A 21,423-nucleotide genomic window follows, 5' to 3' on the forward strand; every position below is an offset into this window, starting at 1 on the left:
CCTGTAGCTAGGATGACTACCGTAAGAACTCTTGTGGCTATAACTTTCATAAAATGATGGAATATTTTATCAAATGGATGTTAAGAATGCTTTCTTAAATGGTAATCTAAATAAAGAAATTTATATGGAGAGACCTCCTGGCATGAACATCCCTTTAGGAAAGGTTCTTCGTCTGCGCAAAGCTCTTTATGGGCTTAAGCTGGCACCTGAGGCATGGTTTGATAGATTTAGTAAAGTAATGATTGATTTTGGTTTCAAAAGTTGCTATACTGACAAAACTCTTTTTGTTAAGAACTCTGGTGCAGGAAATGTTATCTTACTTCTATATGTGGATGACATGATTATTATTAGAGATGATAAAAAAAGCGTAAGGAAAATTAAAAACATTTTGAAAACTCAGTTTGAAATGTATGATCTTGGTTTTTTAACATATTTTTTGAGAATTGAAGTTGCCTACTCCCCAAGAGGGTATATTTTGTCTCAAATTAAATTTGCCACATACATTGTCAAGAAAGAAACCGAAACACCAAAAACTATTGGAGTTAAAATGAAGATTGATGATAGAGTTTCTCTAGATAATCCTACTCCATATCGTCAACTGGTTGGAGCTCTCATGTATCTCACCGTCACCAGGCCAGATATTACACATGCAGTTCATGTAGTCAGTCAATTTCAATATGCTCCCACATCAGTTCATATGGCTGTTGTTCTCAGAATTATCCGTTACATCAAGGGATCCATCTCGAAAGGACTTTTTTTGTCTTCATCATCATCTTTAAATCTAATTGCATATACTGATTCTGATTGGGATGGTGATTCGAATAATAGACACTCCACCACTGGTTTTTGTGTATTTTTAGGTGAAAGTTTGATTTCATGGCGGTGCAAGAAACAACAGGTATCACTTTCGTCAACTGAAGCAGACTATCGAGTTATGACTACAACTACTGTGAAAGTGGTTTGGTTATGTCAATTACTTCTGGACATGGGGCTCATCAGTAAAGAACCAACTAAGATTTGTTGTGATAATAAAAGTGCCATCTACGTTGCTAGCAATCATACTTTTCATGAAAGAACTAAGCACATCAAAATAGACTGTCATTATGTACAAGAGGAATATTTGAAGAAGACCATTGATTTGCTGCTTGTATCTTCAGAATTCTAGATTGCTGATTTCTTCACCAAAGCTCTGTCAGCTCCTAGATTCAAGTTTTTGCTTAGCAAACTGTCGGTTTTGACACCGACAGTTTGGGGGGGGGGGATGTTAAAATATATGCTTTGTATATGCTGTTTTGTAAAGTCAGTTAGGTTAGTTAAATTTGTTACAGTTAGGTTAGTTTCTTTTGTTTTTTATTTATATATTTTTTATGTATTCTAGCTGTTGGCTGAGCCCAACAGCTAGATTTCTAGCCGTTGGGCCCTTGCCAACAACTCTCTATTCTCTTCATTTTGTATATATAGGGACTCTTATCCCATTTGTTAGGTATGCTTTTTGCACACCGTTATGAATAAGTTCTTATTTTTTATGTGTTTAAGTGCACATTTGATCTCTTTATCCCCCTTGTGATTGTGCCTTAGTGCACGGTTTGTGTGATAGCCTTTGAAGTTACTTTTCAAAGCTCTTTTGTCTCTTCATTAGCTCATTTTAGAGCTGATTTTACAAATAGATACCTAAAACCTATAACTAAAATCAAAACTTTAATAACCGTAATATCTAACGGAATCTGAAAAATTGGGTTTTATGAGCATGGATGAATCACTTAAAATGATCAAGTGAGAATGAAAAAGGGTGGGAGAGAAAGTCATTGGTGAGATCGAGGAAGAGATATGTCGAGTGGGGTAATGTTGGTGAGAGGGAGGGTGAGTGGAAAGTGGGTAGTTGGGCAGAGAGGGGAGAGAGAGAGTTGGGGTTGAATCATCAACAGGTAGAAGAGAGGACAAATGGTGTTAAAACGTGAAGACCTCCACATTCACCTGTGCAGGAAAGAAGAAAACGAAAATTGAAGAAGTGGCTGCAAAACACGTCAAATGGTTCCAGCGTGTTTTCATTGTATTAGAGATTGAGTATACAACTAATACATAATTTTAGGGTACTAAACAACCCTTTAACAATATACATAATTACAACAGACTTTCATCATTTGGATCTGGATCCGATCCAGTACAAAAATCGGGTCTGATCATGCACAGACCCGACTTGGGTTCAAGACCCAGAAACAACTTCTTTTCAGCCTCCCTCAAGTTGTGCATGGTCCTGGACCATGAACAACTTGCCTTTTAGAAACCAGAATTTGTCCTTTGTCAGTCCTTTGGTGAATATATCTGCAACTTGCTTTTCAGTTCGCACAAACATAGGCTTAATCTCCTTTTCTTCAACCTTTTTCCTAATGAAATGTTGATCTATCTCAATATGCTTTGCTCGACTATGATAGATGGGGTTAAAGGACATATTGATGGCACTTTAATTATTACACAACAGAAGTGATCGAACAATCGGTTCTCCCATCTCTGTTAGGAGATGTCTTATCCATGTAGCTTCAACAGTGGCAACAGCCATCGATCTGTATTCAGCCTTTGTACTCGACCTAGCAACTGCCTTTTGCTTTCTACTACTCCAAGAGACCATGTTCGATCCAACAGATACTGACCGTCGTTCATCTGGGTCACCCGCCCAATCATTATCAACATAGATAATGATTTCATGGCCACCTTTATTTAATTCACTTTTCCTGTATACCAGCCCATCACCAAGTATACCCTTTAGATAACAAAGTATTCGCTTAACTGCTTCTATGTGCGATGTATGAGGTTCATGCATAAACTGAGATACTTGATTTACCGAATAAACTATGTCGGGTCTAGTAAAAATCAGATATTGTAACATGCCCACGATGCTACAATGTCTAGTGGGATCTTCATATAAGTCTCCTTCTTTAGAACTCAATTTTTGATGGACGATGCTTGGAGTTGCCAATGGCTTATAATCTTTCATGCCTGCCCTATTAAGAATATCCATCATGTATTTGTGTTGAGTAAGAGTAAGTGCATCACACGTTTTATCAACTTCCACCCCAAGAAAATATCGCAGACCACCGAGATCATTCATTTTGAATCTCTGATTTAATAGCTTCTTTACTTCCTCAATATGGCTTCTGTAGTTCCCTGTGATAATAATATCATCGACGTATATTAACGGAAGAGTGGTCACATCTCGTTCATTGTAGATGAATAATGAGTGATCTAGAAGAGACCGAGAGAAACCGTGCTTCTGTATTTCCAACGAAAAACTCTCGAACCAGGACCGAGAAGCTTGTTTCAATCCATAGAGAGCTCTTTTCAACTTGCATACATAGTGATTGGCATCTTGTTCTGCATACCCAGTGGGTTGTTCCATATAGACTTCCTCTTTTAGGTCCCCATGTAAAAATGCATTTTTTACATCTAACTGGCTCAACGTCTATTCATGTTCAATGGCTAGACCCAACACAATACGAATGGTTCCCATCTTAACAACATGACTGAAAGTTTCATCAAAATCTTGTCCTTGTTCTTGTGTGAATCCTTTGGCTACAAGTCTAGCTTTGTACCTTTCAATGCTCCCATCTGGTTTATATTTTTTCTTGTACACCCATTTTGACCCAATTACATTTCTATCTAGGGGTCTAGGCACAACTTCCCATGTACCACATTCATGTAAAGCTTCCATTTCTTCATTCATTGTTTCAATCCATCTTCTAGAATTTGTAGCTTGATAAAATGTGAGAGGCTCAGCCTCTTTATTTATGGATGTTAGGAACAATTGAAAATCCAATGAAAATTTTTTATAGCTTACCCACCTGTCAAGTGGGTGTCGGGTCCGGGTGGATCTTCTGATGTCCAACATCTGTGGAGCGGAAGTAGAAGGATCAAAATCGTTATCACAAGAAATGGATGAGGGCTCTTGCTCTTTCTCTCGCCGGGTGTATACAACACCCTTATACCTTACAGGCTCCAAGTTTTGTGTGGTAACCTCTTTTGGTTGGGATACATTTGATGACTCCTGACGTATCTCCTTCTGGCTGCAATCTGTAGGACAATCTTCTCTAGCATTGGAGAAGAGTTCTGAATTTAACCATGGATAGTACACCTCCACACTGGGACTTGAACTAGCAATATGAAAACTTGGATTAATGGGCTGATCGTCAAAGTTCATCTCGTCAAAAATGACATTCCTCGATATTTTGACGCATTTGCTCAATGGATCATAACACCTATACCCCTTATAGTCTTCAGCATATCCCATAAACCTGCACTTCAATGCTTTGTCCTAAAACTTATTTCTCAATGAGTTGTCAACGTGAACATAGCAAACACATCCAAACACACATAATTTATGATAGTCAGGGTGTATCCCAAATAGAGAGAAAAATGATGACTTATTTTCTAAAATGGTCATGGGCAATCGATTTATCACATGGACTGTGGAGTGGAAAGCTTCTGTCCATAGAGTGATAGGTAAATTAGTCCTGTGCATCATGCTCATTGCACTCTCAACAATATGTCGATGCTTTCTCTCTGCAATTCCATTTTGTTGAGGTGTATGTGGGCAAGACACTCTTCTCTTTATCCCATTATGTTGAAGGGAACTAATAAAATCACTGAAAGAGAATTCACCTCCTTCGCAACACTGAAAATTGAGAATGTTGGTAGAGAAATGATTTTTGAAAAAGGAATGAAAATTTTGAAACAATCCAAATACTTCTGATTTGTGTTTCATGAAGAATATCCAAGTATAGCGTAAATAACTATCAATGAAAATGAGGTAATATTTGCTACCAGAAACAAAAGCAATTGGGGCAGGGCCCCAGACATAAGAAAATATGATCTCAAAAGGCCTTGAAGCTCTCTTATTAATTGAATTGAAAGACAAAACATGACTCTTACATAAATGACAACTAGGACACTTTATTTCACTGGCTTCTGAACCTAGACTGAACTTAGGAATGAAATTATTTGAGACAAGTTTTTCAATAAAATGACGACCACAATAACCCAAACGACTATGCCAAAGAGTTGGCTTATTACATTCAGAAATGGCAAACACATATTTAGAAGAGACAAAAGATGAATGTTGATGAGGCTTCAAGGGTGAATTAGCAGAATGAACTGAGAAGGAGGGATCTTCTTGGAAGATGTACATGTTGCCTTCTCTCTTTCCCTCGTGCGAAGATCCTTGACATAAACAAAAGAGGGAGTAAATTCAACTGAGGCATTAACATCATCAACAAGTTTTAAGACAAAAACAATGTTCTTCTGGATATTAGGTGCATGAATAACATTTGAAAGATCAAGAGGAGACTTGGGCATGGGTATAATGACATTTCCAATATGTGAGATGGAGTGATGAGAACCATCTCATGTGACTATGCTATTCTTACCAACATAAGGAGTAAGATTCAAGAGTTTACCCGCATCACCTGAGATGTGTGTCGCTGCTCCGGAATCAACATACCAAATGCCTTTATCATTTTGTTTCATATTTAAGCCTGCTAAGGCTGCCAATAACAACTTTTTTACTTCTCTATCCTTCTTAGCCTCTGTTTGTGGAGTTTTTCCCTTATTTTGAGGGTTGAACCAACAATTTTCCTTAATATGCCCTTTCTTATTGCATAGGAAGCAAGTAGCAATAGGCCTTTGTCCCTGTATATTGGGCGTTGGAAGTATACCACGACCACCAAAGACATTTCTCCCTTGTCCTCTATTTCCTCGAAAAGAATTTCCTACTCTGCCTCTACCATAAGTCAGTCCCGTGGCCAGCACATCTTGAGTTCCTGAATGAACATGGGTGTCCTCAGAAAACCCTTTCAGGGTCATTTCATACTGTAGTAGCTTTGCACGAAGATCTTCAAATTTTGGAAGCTTTGGGAGACACAACAAAGATGTCATCAGAACATGATAGTCCGGCCCCAATCCACTCAAGGTCTGTTGCACTTTGTCTTTATCACTGACGACACATCCCACAATAGCCAGTTGATCTGTAATGCCTTTCATTTTATTCAGGTACTCCATAATAAACATCAAATCTTTCTTCATCATTTGAAATTCTCGCTTGAAAAACACAATTCTTGTTTCAGAGATCTGCGAATATGTCTGAACTAACTTGTCCCATAGCTCTTTGACTGAACAATCATCGGGAATGACAACAAGAACTTCCTGTGAAAGTGTTGAGGTGATGTATGCCACTAATGCTTGATCTCTTTTCATCCAAGCAACATAATCTAGATTTTTGAGAAGAACAATGGATTGTGCCCCATTATCGTCCGTCTTTTCTTGCGAGGTGAATTCTGGAGGGGTTGATTGTAACGCTCGAAAAATCCAGGACTTGTAACTTTTTAGAATAGTTTAGAAAGCTTTGAAATCATACAATAATCAGAGTTTAAATAATACTTCAGCGGAAAATGATATTTTTAAAACCACAAGTCAATGGACCTTGAGCGCATTACAGCGTAAACTTTCATTTTGTCAAATCCCGCACAACCATTGAAATCAAATGGTTTAGAAACGAAGTTTCAATAATTGAGAATTCGTTTGTTGAAACCAAGAAGAAGCTTACTAAAACAGTTTTATTAACTCACGGTTTAATAAAAGAGAAATTTTGAAACACTTTATACTAATTTTACCAACATGTCCTCAGGAGCGAAACGTCAGGGAAAGAGCTCTATCTTGATCCCATCACGCCATCGTGCCATCGCAGACTGTATTACCTATCCAAAACCTGCCCATAAAATGGGTCAGTTTCACTAAAAACTGGTAGGTGCACATACTGGACAATATTGAACATAATTAAGCAAAATAATTTAATATGTCAAGTAGACAGACAATTAAATAGCAATTTAATTTCAACAGATTCATGGAGCAACTATCATGAGCAAAATGCTAAAACTATTACAAGTATTTCACTGACACAAGTAGGCTAACTATTACAAGCAAAGCACTGCACAAGAAAGTTAACTAGCAAAATACAATGCTTCATCAACCATACACACAATTCCATAAGTATTGAACCTGTTGTACCCTATAACTTTCATACGTGCATAACTGAACACATTGTGTAATCGGATTTAAATTATGTTTCGATATTAACTGGCCAAGCGGGTACGCACAAGGCACGACTCTAGAAACAACCTAGACTGATCCGGGGGTTTATTATGCTATGTATTTTATGATAACCCGGATAGCTGACTGAGTCCGCACCTAAGGGGACGGTCGGTGACCAAGAGAGAAATCCTCGAAGCAGCATAAACAATGGATGCATCCCAAACATTGAGAGCTACCACCTAGGATAATTATGGTAGTCCCATTCCCCTAACTCTGATGATTGGGGAAACCGAGTCTTTTGCTCGTAATTGCCATTAATGGCCTGTCCATCGAAGTTTTGTACCTTCCCGTTCTCTCTCCTGACAGGAGTCAGCGATTCAAATGAGTATATCAGGGGTAGTTAACTGAAGACTCATTCTACATACTCTGGTCTTTCGACCAACTTGAGTATCTTGCCGGTGAAGGCGAAAACATCACTTATTTAGGTGATATCAACATTTTGTTATTTGCACTCATCGAGGTTGCCACAACCTACTCATCCAGTCATCGCAACGTAAGAAGACGTACTTGTCAAAAAGTACGGTCGTACTTGTCAAAAGTACTACTACGATGAAAGGGAAATGGTTCCACAAAAGAAACCCCAATAGATATTATCTGCAAAAGAATTAATACAACACATCCTGGCAAGATAAGTCTTGAATTCACTTCAACAACATTTTTCATATTTCATGATTCAAGGTCATCTCGGATCTCTCGTCCGATCAACAAAGTACTTAACATGTTGCGCATGTCTAAAAGTACGCTATACTGAACCAGGGAGGTGTGTGGGCTTCTCAAAAGAAACACCCAACACACAACTTCATAACGATCCAAAGAATACAGGAGTGCTCATTTGACACGATTCCTCCTTAAAAGTCATAATGCCACATTGAGTAATTCACACAAGGCACATCACTATCAAACCTGCATCCAAAATTTATCTTAACATCGACATGATTCGCACGACACGCAACACTAGGTTTAATAAATGAAGAATGGGTCCTTCAACAGAACCCCACTCGATCACAGGCTCCTGCCCCTAATCGGGGTTATTCGAATTGGGTCGCAATTCAAATCGGGGTTATAAAATATTTCTCCCAAGTGTGTAGACCTGGGAGGGCCTATATGTGACTTCGAAATCCGACAGGACTAAAAACTTAACTTTGCAAAAGTTGTGTATTTTGAAGAGCACTGGGTTCGCAGGAGGAAACCTTCTTTTAAAGAACTGCAATGCACAAGTAGAACTTCTAGTGTTTTGAAAACAACTGAAATCAGGTTAGGCACACGACTACATTTATGTAAGTACATATTCACCATAAGTGTGAGCATATGCAGATTATAACATGACAACAAGCAACTCTCGATTTGCAATGCCGCACATCGAGCGAAAAGCACACAAGTAATACACGATGTATCAAAACCATACCTTGACCACTTAGATAGGCAAACACGTAAGGTCATAAGTAATACACGAGACACGAAGTCGTACCTCACTCAAACGAAACGTGCAGGCAAAAATGTATGCAAGCAAACAAGGGCATATGTATCTCAAGAAATATGAAACCACCCCTCAACTCATAAGCAACTATGCAAAATAATGATCGAAGAATGAAATTGTACATCGACCCATAGGAACATACAAGCAAGTATATATGCACGCAATTAAGGGCACAAGTATTGCAAAAGTACGAAACCACCTTCAACCACATAAGCAAATACGCAAATTAATACTCAAAGAGTAAAATCATACCTCGACTCATAAATATGCAGGCAAGAAGATATGCAATGCAAAAGCAATATAAATCTAAGCATATCTAGCATGGGCATCTTAATTATTTCAACTTAAATAGGTTCATTTATTGCCCTTTGTACGACTTTACCCTACATTGGGATGTCGTGCAGCTGCGTACGCCTACGCGAGAGGATAATACAAGGGTTGAGCCGTGGAGCACGATCGGGACCTGTTGCGTAAATATGCAAGTGTTAAAAATTCCATTATGCTAATATAATTAATGGTGCAACGGGGCAAGGGTAGGATTAGGCGGCACAGATTGATCCCCTGACTGCCGACGACAACAGGGCGGCAGAGAAAGAGCCATCGAAAAACATAGCGAGGCGGCAGGGGGCGAGCTCCCCCGCAGACAGCACTGAAGCGGCAGGGGTCGCGCCCCTGCCGACAGTACTGAAGCGGCAGGGGTCGCACCCCTGCCGACAGCAGCGAAGCGGCAGGGGGCTAACCCCTGCCGACAACACTGAAGCGGCAGGGGTCGCACCCCTGCCGACAACACTGAAGCGGCAGGGGTCGCACCCCTGCCGACAACACTGAAGCGGCAGGGGTCGCACCCCTGCCGACGGCAGTGAAGCGGCAGGGGGCTAGCCCCTGCCGACAGCGACGAATCGGCAGGGGTCGCTCCCCTGCCGACAACACCGAAACGGCAGGGGGTCGCACCCCTGCCGACGACAGCGAATCGGCAAGGGCCGAGCCCCTGTCGTCCGGCGAAAGGACGATGACAGGGGGACAAACCCCTGCCGAAGAGAGAGAGAGAGAGAGAGAGAGAGAGAGAGAGAGAGAGAGAGAGAGAGAGAGAGAGAGAGAGAGAGATCGGGGCAAGGGGGTGTCGCAGGGGCCATTGGCCCCCTGCCGGCACTCCGGCGAACCCCCAAAAGAGAGAAGGGGACGACAGGGGCCCTGTAGGCCCCCTGTCGGGTCTTCAATGGCAAGGAGGGAGGTGGGAGGGCGCGGCAGGGGCCGTGCGCCGCCTGCCGGCGTCCTGGCGAGGTGACAGAGAGGGAGATGGGAGGGGAAGGAAGAGAAGGTGGAGTGGCGTACCTGGGAGGCGGTGGCCGGCGTCGGCACGGGGTGCAGCAACGGCTGGGGTGGCGAGCGCAGGGAAGGAGGAGGCGGCACAGGGGGGCAAAAGGGTTGTGTGCCTTCCCCCCCCCTGTAGTGCTTTTAAAAGCCTCAGGGGGGGGCGACGAATGGGGAAACCCCGATGGGTTTCCCTAAGTCTTCCGAAAACGAAGGTGGAAGGGGGCGGCGCTCGGGAAGAGGATTTGAAATCCTCTTCCTAAGTCGGGTTATTAAAACCCTAATGAAGAGGGGCCCGGGTCGGGTCCGGACCCGACCCGGCCCGGGTCCATTTTTTTTAGCGGGTTTTACATTGAGACTGATCCATCCAGATGACCAGAGAGATCCTGGCTCTTTATAAAAGGAACAATCTGCCTTTTCAGGTCAAGAAGTTGGAATTATTCAGCTTTTTAGAGACCAATTGGCTAAGAAAGTTAGAGGAAAGGCCTGACTGTGGGAAGGGTGAGTCTATTTGCAAAGATAGTGGAAAAGAAGAGAAAGAAAGAAAAAGGAAAAGTCTGAATCAAACAGAAATTCAGTTATTCGAATATCCTGCTATTTTTTATTTATTTAGGCAGATGTATTATATTCGGGTATGATAAGAAAAGTAACTGATTGAACAGTTTTCAAAACAAGACCTTAATATCAAAAAATGAATCGTGAATTCTGGAGGGGTTGAGACTGATCTATCCAGATGACCAGAGAGATCCTGACTCCTTATAAAAGGAACAATCTGCCTTTTCCAAGTCAAGAAGTTGGAATTATTCAGCTTTTTAGAGACCAATTGGCTAAGAAAGTTAGTGGAAAGGCCTGACCGTGGGAAGGGTGAGTCCATTTGCAAATATAGTGGAAAAGAAGAGAAAGAAAGAAAAAGGAAAAGTCTAAATCAAACATAAATTCAGTCACTCGAATATCCTGCCTTTTATTTATTTATTTAGGCAAATGTATTATATTTGGGTATGATCAGAAAAGTAACTGATTAAACAGTTTTCAAAACAAGACCTGAATATCAAAAAATGAATCAGTGTCAATGTGAAAATGTGAAACAGGATCTTGCAAAATGAGGCAGCACAATATTGATCTCAGAGTGTATAGTATTCAGACTTAAACAACTCAATAATGAATATCAACGCAGAAGTGGTTCCAGATCTGATAAATCATGAAACAGGGGTATCAATAATTCGAAAACAAGAAATACCACAAGCATTAATCTTAACAACTGAATATGCAGATTGAGGTATCCAAAAACGAGAATCGCCTCTGGGATCAGTTAACTGATTATGAGAGAATTAGATCTGAAGAAGATAAGGACACGTTGACGTCAAAACGAGAAGAGAAGATAAACAGAAAGGGGAGATGTTAGGGTTCTTACCCGAACCGAAACAGAAAAGAAAAAGAAGAGGACACACGCTGAAGAGGACGCACACCGGAAGCATTCTTACCGAATCCAAAATGAAAAGAAATGAGGGAGGAGACGTACCCAGAAATCGGGTTCTTACCAGAACCAAAATAGAATAGAAAGAGAAGGGGAAGAAGATGCACACAGAAATCGGGTTGAATAGAGATATTTTTCCTGACTTGAAGAACTCAGATTATCTCCTTGGACATTCCTTCTGGAAAGCAATCTCCGGCCCAACTTTCAACACTGCTCTGATACCATGTTAAAACGTGAAGACCTCCACATTCACCTGTGCAGGAAAGAAGAAAACGAAAATTGAAGAAGAGACTGCAAAACACGTTAAATGGTTCCAGCGTGTTTTCATTGTATTAGAGATTGAGTATATAACTAATACATAATTTTGGGGTACTAAACTACCCTCTAACAATATACATAATTACAACAGACTTTCATCATTTGGATATGGATCCGATCCAGTACAGAAATCAGGTCTGATCATGCACAGACCCGACTTGGGTTCAAGACCCAGAAACGACTTCTTTTTAGAGGGTTGTTGGAAAAGAAAAGGGGAGTCTTTGACAGGGAAAGGGCATTTTGGTTGTTCATATGACCATTTAACCATGGTCATTGTTTGACTATGGTTAAACTAACGTTTCTTTGATGGAAGGACCATTTTGTAACAACAGTGAAAAATCAAGGGACTGATTTGTAAAATCCCATAAGACGGACCATTTTGCATATCAGTCATAAGGCAGGGACTAATTTGCAAAAACCCTTAAATAAAAGGTTGATTTTTCTTTTTACTGATTAGCTCATTTGCTTCATTTGGTGATGAAATTGTGTCATAAACCCAGAAGTACCATTGACACTAAGTGCATTTATGTTCCAGGTATCTACATGAAGTTTGCTCGCCTTCTGTGGTACATAAGAATTTCAAGTCTGCCAACATTCTGCTAGACATGGAGCTGAATCCTCATCTCTCAGATTGTGGATTGGCCAACCTTGTCCCCAGCACAGACCGCCAGGTGTTAATCTAATCTATCTCTACATTTATATTTCCAGTGGGAAATCAAATTATTCTTTTACCACATTATAATTAGGAATAACATAAAGAAATAAACAGCATAACCGTTTTTCTTGCCATGCATGTATGTTTAAGGGATTTCTAGTTCTGCTTTTGAAGTATGGTCATATGAGTTGTAATATTTTGCAACTATGTGAAGGTCCAAATGTGAAATCACAAGAATAATTTGTGTTTCTTTATTTTGTGTGAGTTCTGCAAAATGTGAATTCTTATAAAAGTTGGCAATTGCTCATGCCAAAGAAGAAACCATTATTGTGATAGTTTTTTCATTACAATCATAGATTTGTTACAGTCCATGAGAAAAAATAATGTCCATTATTATTTTTGGTTCATATCGCCAACCCCAATTGTTTTGGGATGAAGGCGTAGTTGTTGTTGTTGTATTATTTTTTCTGAAGATTCCAAACAGTCATTCATTGATGGTTTATGTTTGCTAAGGTTTTGATGATGTGTGCACCTAATGTGACATGGGTTTACACTCAGCTAATTAATTTGGTTGACAGGAAAGGCATGTAGAATAGCTATATATGAGTGTGAGCGTAAACAATATGAGAGCACTCGTGAGGTTTTGTTTAATTGGCTCTATCATATAGTGAGATGGCAGTGTCAAGAAGAAAAAAATTGCTAGTAGGATGGTGCAGAATGGCTTGACGGGAACTTGTTATAGTGTTTATTGTGTAATAGGCATGTTTATTGTCTTTTGGATTAGTATGATAATCTCCTAACGAGATGACAGTGCATCTGGTGAAGATGCATATGCGAAAGAAAACATCAAGTAATCAGAAAGGATAGGATGAAATGTGTGTTGGAAGCTTCACAAATAGTCTGCTATTCTTTTTTTTTTGAAAGGCAAGCTGGGGTTAGGTAGACTCCCACCAGTTATTAATCAACGGTACCATTGAGTTTTGAACTTGCAATGTCCTAACACAAGGTGACATGCACTAAATGCTCCTACCAGACAAGTGGAGCCCCCGTTGGTAATAGTCTGGAATTCTTCATAATTGATGAAGATAAGGGAATGATGTTTCAGATTGTCCAAGCGCTCTAAGGGATCTTGACAAATATGTATATTTTTTTTTAGAATCATTGATAAATACATATACAAAGGAGCCCCTTGGTGTATGTTGGAAGGATAAGAACTATGTCACATGGGTGCGGGTGCGACACAGGTGCGGCGCAATTTCAAAAATTTTGGACACAGGGACTCAGCTATATATATATATATATATATATATATATATATAAGACTCGGTCAAAGTTTTGCCCATTAGGGGACAGGTGATGAGTTGTGAAGCCTGATTCAGGGTTTTTTTCCTTAAGGGGGGGGGGGGGGGGGGTTCCCCCGGCGCGGGTCCTGCTGTAGCCCAGAAAATTAAAAAAAAAAAAAATCCAAAAAATGAACCAAAATGACCCTGGGTGCGTTGGTCGGGTTGACCGAGTCCGAGCCGCACCCGTGTCGGTGCGTGTCGACGCGGGTGCGTCGACCTTGGAGCCGAGTCCGTGTGACATAGGATAAGAAGTGAAAGGCCATTAAATACAAGTGATTGCTGCAGGTAAGATAAAAGGAGATGACTTTAATCTGCGGTCATTAGCTTAGTTTTTGTTATGGCCCAAATTGGCACAAGTACGTAAGTCCAACCCACGATCCAGCATACCACAACCTCTAAAGTTGGAACACTTCTCTTACATTTGGACGTGGAGGCAACTATTTACTCAAAATTCTATGCAAGATAAATGTGCATGTACATGCATACACACATGCACGCACACACACACACACAGAGGATTCACAAACCAACCTTATATAGATGCATAAGGTTTGAGAACAATGGCGATAATAAAATCAAATGGATGAGGTGGAAAGTTAACTTTTGACAAAAGTGGAAGATCAAGACTTTTGAATTCTACTTGAACTTGTGTCATTTTATTCTCCGTAGTCTATGTTACTTGGACATTGACATTGACACTGATGCCAATGTCGGACACGGGAAGAAGTGTCAGACACGGCAGGTCTTAAAAAACTAGACACTTGGACACGACTATATATATATATATAAAGAGAAAAAAAGTGATTTAAAGAATTATGCAAACAAAACCATAAAATATAAAATGCACATTCTTTTCTCATTTGTAATATGATCCTTGATTATTTACGCAAATGTTAATGACATAACATAAACATGCAAGATTGTAAGTACAAAAATAAATCATTAAGACTAATCAACAACCACCACACTTCTAAGGCAAAGCATAGAGCAACAAAAACATATAATCAACACTTCCTTGCTTAACAAGTGTCCACAAAGTTGGACACTCGCGTCCATAATGCACGAAACAGGACACTTACTGGACATGGCGTGTCCAAACACATTTTAAGGTGTCAGACACTCAACACATGTCCAAAATTTTGGACACTTCTGATGTTAAAAACGACGTGTCGGTGCCGTTCCCGGAGTGTTAGTGTCGGGAAGTGTCTGACACTGACACTTCAGCCTGGAGAAGTGTCCATGTAACATAGTTTGTAGTCAATCTGAGTGGTGGGCTGACAAGTTGAACATGAAGGCTCTGATTTCATATAATTCAAAATTTTATTGGCAATGTAGAAGGATATAGTGGCTTCCATTGTGGACTTTCCGTAGTTGGAGCTGTATGGTCAATTAGGTACTTCTGTTTGTGGACCAGTCTTAGTCCGGAAAATTCAGAATGGTAAAGCCTAATAAAATCTGACTTTCTCTAAAAAAGAAAAAATTTCATCTTAAGGATGCATTGCACATTTTATTTTTCTTAAATGTTCATTACTGTTGTGTTAAAAGTTACTGAACTAAAAAACTTTTCATCTATGTTATGTGCTGAACTTTCATAGGGGGTGGTGTTGCATGCAATTACAGTTCATCATTTGAACAATTTTGGTTAAAGTGTTCCACAGTTTCCTTTGGAATCTTCCTTTCAGACGTTTGGGGTATTTGGTACAACCACAAAACTAACAGATTAGTCATGTGTTTTCTTTTTTATCAGGCTTCACATCAAAATTCTGGTTCTGGTTACAATGCTCCTGAGGTTTCAATGTCTGGTCAATACACACTCAAGAGTGATGTTTACAGCTTTGGGGTAGTCATGTTGGAGCTTATGACTGGTCGGATGCCATTTGACAGGTTAGAACTTAAGCTTAAATGAATTGTCTAAATCTTTACATGGGTGATTTTCATTACCCAGGAAGGACATTAATAAATCATTTCTCTGCATTGGCTAGAAAATGTGTCTCAAGGGTTGAGAAAATCCCTCTTTCAAATGTGTCTGGTTGCTAAAGTTGCTGCAAGTCTTGATTCAAATGCAGGGAATGACTGGCTGAGTTTTCCAGTGTTGTTTATTCTTCAGTTATCTATTACTGCCCTTTCACATAGCAACCTAAATTAGAAACATAATGCATTCCTAAATGTGTAGCACTTTCAGATGTGGAAGTTCAATAGTTTGATTTTTCTGTAAATACTTGCATAACTTGTGAAAGATGGGGAAAAAATAGCCTTCTTTTGGGTGGAAATTGAGAACTGCTGGGAACCTTCTAATCAGTCCCTATCCAAAGTGCTGTATGTCCTTTATCCTGATTGACTTATTGATTTTACCCAGAAAAACGTATCCCATTGCCCAAGACAAATTGTTTCTGTCATAAATAATTTTCCATTTGGTTTAGCCTCATTAACCCTCAGATGGAGTTGTTTCATGGCCAAAACAAGCTAATCACTTTAGGCACCTTGGTGTTGCATCTGTCCAAAATACAGAGAACAGGTAATTAATTTTTAACCAAACATATGGACAATTAAAGAAAGATGCAACTGTTCCACTGAGCAGCTCAAAGTCTGAATAATTTTGAATTGGATATGATCATTGATATTTCTAATAGATATTATCTTAGGAGTAATTTAGTTGAGAATGTGCTATAAAGCCAAGTAACTTTATTGTCACATTTTTTGCTATTCTTATATTTTTGAGTGACTGCGGAGGAAGGGTGGCAAGACTCAAGAGTATGGTGGATGATAGAAGGAGACAGAAGGGAGTTGGCGAGGATGTGGATTTTGGGGACTGTACTAGAAGTAGCAAGGGAGCTGAGCTCCTTATTTCTTGGCTATATCTGAAGGTATTTGGCACATTTTTTCTGGGGAGAGTGGGAAAGGTGGGGATTAAATTCTTCCAAACCCTAGTTGCCTGGGTTTTTTTTCTGGAATAAAAGGAGGTTTTGTTGGACTGCTTAAAAGCTGGTATACTGAAACTTTAGGATATAAGAGGTTTCCTACTATCTTGCACGGAGGGCTGTTGGTGGGGAAAACAATCAATATAGCTTTTTCTATCGTTCTTTGTGAGTAACCTTAAAGTAGAAAAAAGCTAAATATGTGCAGGGAGAGGGTTGGGGGACTATGGAATCAAAAAAATCTTGACGACTAAAGACGATTCTAAGTTTTCTCTTGCCCCATCAGAGATTGGTGGTTTATGAACTGTATCATGCTAAAATTCAAGAGAAGGGATCTCTATGCTCTCTATAGTCTAAGGCGGGAATGAAACAATCCAAACTTGATTTTATTCGTGATGGTACAGGAAATGGAAAGCCCCAAGCAAAAAGCACAATAAAAGGATTGTTGGCGAATTAAGTCCATGTGCACAGGGTTTGGGGATCTTTTTCATCATCTTCTAGGTGAGGTTAGCATCTTACTCAAAGCTGGGAGGTCTGCAGCAGAGGCATTATTGAAGAAGGATATTACTATTGGTATATCCCTAGTTCAAAATGTTCTAAGAGATGGTATTTTTTTGAAGGTCTAGAATCTGAAGTGCTTGAGATAGAGGTAGCATCTACAAGAATCTCAACAAAAGCTCTATCATTAAGGCTGATGCAAGTGGTCAGTGCTTCAATTTCCCTATCCCAATTTGCATTTGTTGCTGCTCGAAGAATACACGAATGCAGGATAATCACAAATGAGGCTGTTCATTTTCTAATCAATTTGAAAACACCAACCTTGAAAACAGACTTTGAAAAGCCTTTGATTTGTGTTGGATTTGCCTACTTGAGAACATGGAGCATGTGGGCTTTGGGGAGAGATGAAGAACATGGGTTTCAAGAATATACTTGAAGGTGCCTCCATTATTGTTCAACTAATGAGACACTGGGGACTCCATTCCTAGCTAATGGGGTTTTATGCAAATTGTCTTGGGGAAGCACTCAACCCGTAAAATGCTTAGTCATGTCACCAATATAGGGTGGTTCTAAGCAGTAGAGCATTGGGTGACAGTGGAGGTTTGTGTCTTGAAGAAATCCAAGGTTAGTAGGCTTGCAACCTCTCGCTGGTAGGGAGAATCACTTTGGTAGATCATGTTATAGCAAATATAACCTCATATCTCATGGCTATCTACAGAATGCCAAGGTGAACTGGAAGGAGGGTAAATAGAATAATGAGAATGTTTATCTGGAAGAGATCCTAAATTCTTAGAGGAAAAAATGGAAACATAGTGAACTGGAGGATTGTAACAATGCCAAAAGATGGAGGTGGCCTAGACATTATTAGGCTGGAAGTATGGAATAAATCGCTTCTAGCTGAGCAAGGATGGGCCATCTGCTCTGAAACTAAAATGTGGTTTCAGCTATGCAAGGCAAAAGATCGTATCTCAGACAAGACAAATGCACTTCAAATTATAAATATAGGACTGTATCTGATGGTGAAAAGGTTTAATGTCTATTATTGACCATTTCAAGGAGTTTATTGCGGCGAAACAGGAACAGGTCCAAATTCAGAATTTGGATTGATCCCTGGTGTAATCAGTTGCTCTAGTTATCAAGTTTCCAAGACTCCTTGAATTAGCCAACAGTTATCATTGCAAGGTTTTGGAGTGCCGGACACTGAATGGTGCATAATCACCAAAGAGCTTTTCAAAGAAAGTAAGATCTCGGGTTGGATGACATTACTTGGGCTGCTGGACTGCTGGAAGGCGAATAGCAAACATGATCAGATAATTTTTGCATGGTAGTAATTCTGGAAATTTACCGTCTCATTGCTATGCTGCATGGTGTTGGACCAGGTTTATAATGGCTCCCTATATATGCATTATGGAGTGCAGGACTTTTGCCACGCGCCAAAACTTTTGCATTGCTGGCCTCCCTGGACAAGTACTCAAGGTAACTTCAAAAAGAATGGTTGCATCTGGCGAGCAGATGCCCAGTGTGCGAGGACAAGCAATACATGATGTACCTATTAAGGTTTTGTCCTATTTTTAGAGGTCTACTACATACCCTAACCTGGGTGGAGCTGAATTTAAATTCGGAAACATGCATTAGAGCTCTCCTATTGGGGCCTGTAAACAACAAAAAATGAGCACAATTTGGAAATGGTGGTTGCATGCCGTAGAGTGGATTGTATAAAAAGAATGGAACCATTGACGTTTTAAGGTGAATATAGGAGACTTGAGGCTGTCCTTGTACAAGTGCAAATAAACTTCACAGCTTGTGCTCACCCAAAACGGTCCAATTTGGGTTTGTAATGGATATGGGAATGCCAAAATTGGGATGTACATTTTCTGGTTTTGTATCTGGTGGCATCTCTGTCACATCTAATTGCTTTTTTAATAAAATTTCTCTTTTATGTATTCTCAAGTTAAAAGTAATTTTACCTAATCCACCTGATGGTAACAATTCCTGTGCAGCTCAAGGTCGAGACAGGAGCAATCTTTAGTTAGATGGGCAACACCACAGCTCCACGATATTGATGCTCTCACAAAAATGGTTGATCCAGCACTCAAGGAACTTTATCCTGTCAAATCGCTCTCTCGATTTGCTGATGTGATTGCCTTATGTGTACAGGTGAGTATTTTCCTTGTGGTCAATGCGGTTTCTCAATACAGGATCTATTTTTTTGCATGTTCTTTATCCTATCAAAACATGCATCAGCCTGTTCTTGAGCAGTGATTGCAGGCATGTGGGTGTCTCAGCTGTATCTTAAATTATGTTCTTTCCATTTGTTAAGTAGAAAACAATAGATGATATCTTGAGATGGTCGGGTTTCTTAAATTTCATTCTTTTTGTCATAAATTTGACAAAATTAGTTTAGAAATTAGAACTAATTTGTGTTGATTGCTATATTTCGGATGAAATACTATATAGACAGCTCGACCTGCACAACCTGATTCACACCTACATTGATGGCTGTGCATGCTCAGCCTTTTTTTTATGATGAGGAACCGTCACCGAGAATCGGGTTGCTTAATGACCACCCCTCTGAGAGGTGAACACGGATGGGGTCCACAACCACCTTGCTTTACGTGCCCCAACCTGTAAAATCTGTGATATGCTCACCTGTTGAACTAAGGTTGTCATAGTCGCATCCAAATCTTGATTTGGCTTTGGTTGAAACTGCTGTCAACCTGAACTCTTGCACTAACTTTGCATGCCCTGAGCTTGGTTTATGATCACAATCTAGTTCTTAGATGATAGTTCTCGACAGTCCAATTTGGGTGCTTTTCCAAACTGTCAATATTTTGCACACCTAATCCTGGGTGATCTGGTTCTCTCTTTGTTGCAGCTGGAGCCTGAATTCCGTCCACCAATGTCCGAAGTGGTGCAGTCACTTGTAACGCTGGTGCAACGTGCAAATATGAGCAAGAGAACGATTGGAGGTGAGTCAATGAATTCACGCTCTGTTGATGCTGACAATTAGTGCCTAAATCTGATCACTGAGTGAAGATCAAGGAAGTAATGTTGATTTCAGCCCCTCCAAGGTGCTGGTTGGCGTTTTGGTTCTGTTTCTCTCTTATGGTTTCCTGCTGAGATGTAGAATACAGGTTGTGTATAATTGGAGCATACAGGGAAAGGAAAGTCGCTTCTTTGAGTTGGGTGAGAATGTCTCTGATGAACAAATTTATTGTAGTATTTATACAAAGTGTCCTAACGTCTTGTTCTTGTTAACAATACAAGTTTATAAACAAACTGCCCCTTGCCTTGAGCGTCCATCCTTTGATACGACAAATGAATAAATACGAAAAGCCTACCAATAAATGTAACACAATGAAAATCTTTTTGACTCCATTTAACCTTGTAGAGGTGGTCAGCATTGTCGATTTAATGCAAATCAACCTTTTGATGATGTTTTTTTCAATGAAAAACATATTTTTTTTAGCCAGAAAAAATGGGTACATTTATAGCCATTATTTTTTGCATCGCTAGAAAAATTTACTCACTGGTCACATTCCGGTAATTCAAACACTGATTCTTACTAAAAGCTGCATTCAGATGACATTCATGGGGTCGTTTGACCAAAAAATAAATACAAGAAAATAGAGTTTGCCAAGTTGTTTGTACGTATAGACGATTGTAGCAAGCTTGAGAGAGAGGCCTATCGGATATCCACAGCAAACATGGTGCTTGAAAATGAATAATAATGCTTATAACATTAAATTCGATGGTGCTTGAAAATGAATAATTATAACATTAAATTCGATGTAGTGTAGAATATATAGTTGAAGTGTTTGGCTTGCAAACAAAAGATTTTTTGGAGTTCAAATCCTATTGCTTCCAAATTTTAACTAATTTATTTAAAGTAAACAAGTGAACTTGAGCTTGGCTCAAGAGCTGTGCACGTTTGGTTGGGTGGGGAAGCTTTAAGGTGTTCAAGTTGCCCAGGGTGTGCATCTCTTGCCGTAAAGTTGAAATCAATGAACAATTATCTTTGGTGGGTAGGGAGGGGGTAATCTTGAAGTTTTACAGACATTGAGATAGGGTCAGGGTCAACATAGCACCAAGGTTTTTACACATAATGAGGTACTTTTGAAAAATATTAATCAAGTGTAGGCCTTGAGGCGTAACAAGGAGTAAGCCTCCATATATTTTAAAACATAACAAACCCAAGGGGTTTGGCGTAATGGGATGGGGCCTAGACCTTTTGATGGGCAGTCTAGGTTCAAATGTCATTGGCATCACCCCGCTGCATAAGCCGAAGCTTGGCG

At 39.9% G+C, this 21,423-nt stretch overlaps 1 protein-coding gene across 2 annotated transcripts in view; it reads left to right on the top strand.

Annotated features, from left to right (window-relative positions):
• The window catches only part of LOC149827546 (protein STRUBBELIG-RECEPTOR FAMILY 6-like), a 51,808-nt gene extending 31,380 nt beyond the window's left edge, over nucleotides 1–20,428 (top strand). For both annotated transcript variants that reach the window (XM_090019457.1, XM_090019458.1), the window contains 4 exons: nucleotides 12,253–12,388; nucleotides 15,463–15,599; nucleotides 19,129–19,285; nucleotides 20,004–20,428. In XM_090019457.1, the coding sequence (XP_089875583.1) occupies nucleotides 12,253–12,388; nucleotides 15,463–15,599; nucleotides 19,129–19,285; nucleotides 20,004–20,138 (565 nt within the window). In that variant the 3' untranslated portion in view covers nucleotides 20,139–20,428. The remainder of the gene's footprint in view (nucleotides 1–12,252; nucleotides 12,389–15,462; nucleotides 15,600–19,128; nucleotides 19,286–20,003) is intronic.
• The last annotated feature ends 995 nt before the right edge of the window (nucleotides 20,429–21,423 follow it).

This window comes from Nuphar pumila, chromosome 10 (genome assembly GCF_984573655.1).
Source record: "Nuphar pumila chromosome 10, dmNupPumi1.hap1.1, whole genome shotgun sequence".
In the NCBI taxonomy this organism is placed as follows: domain Eukaryota; kingdom Viridiplantae; phylum Streptophyta; class Magnoliopsida; order Nymphaeales; family Nymphaeaceae; genus Nuphar; species Nuphar pumila.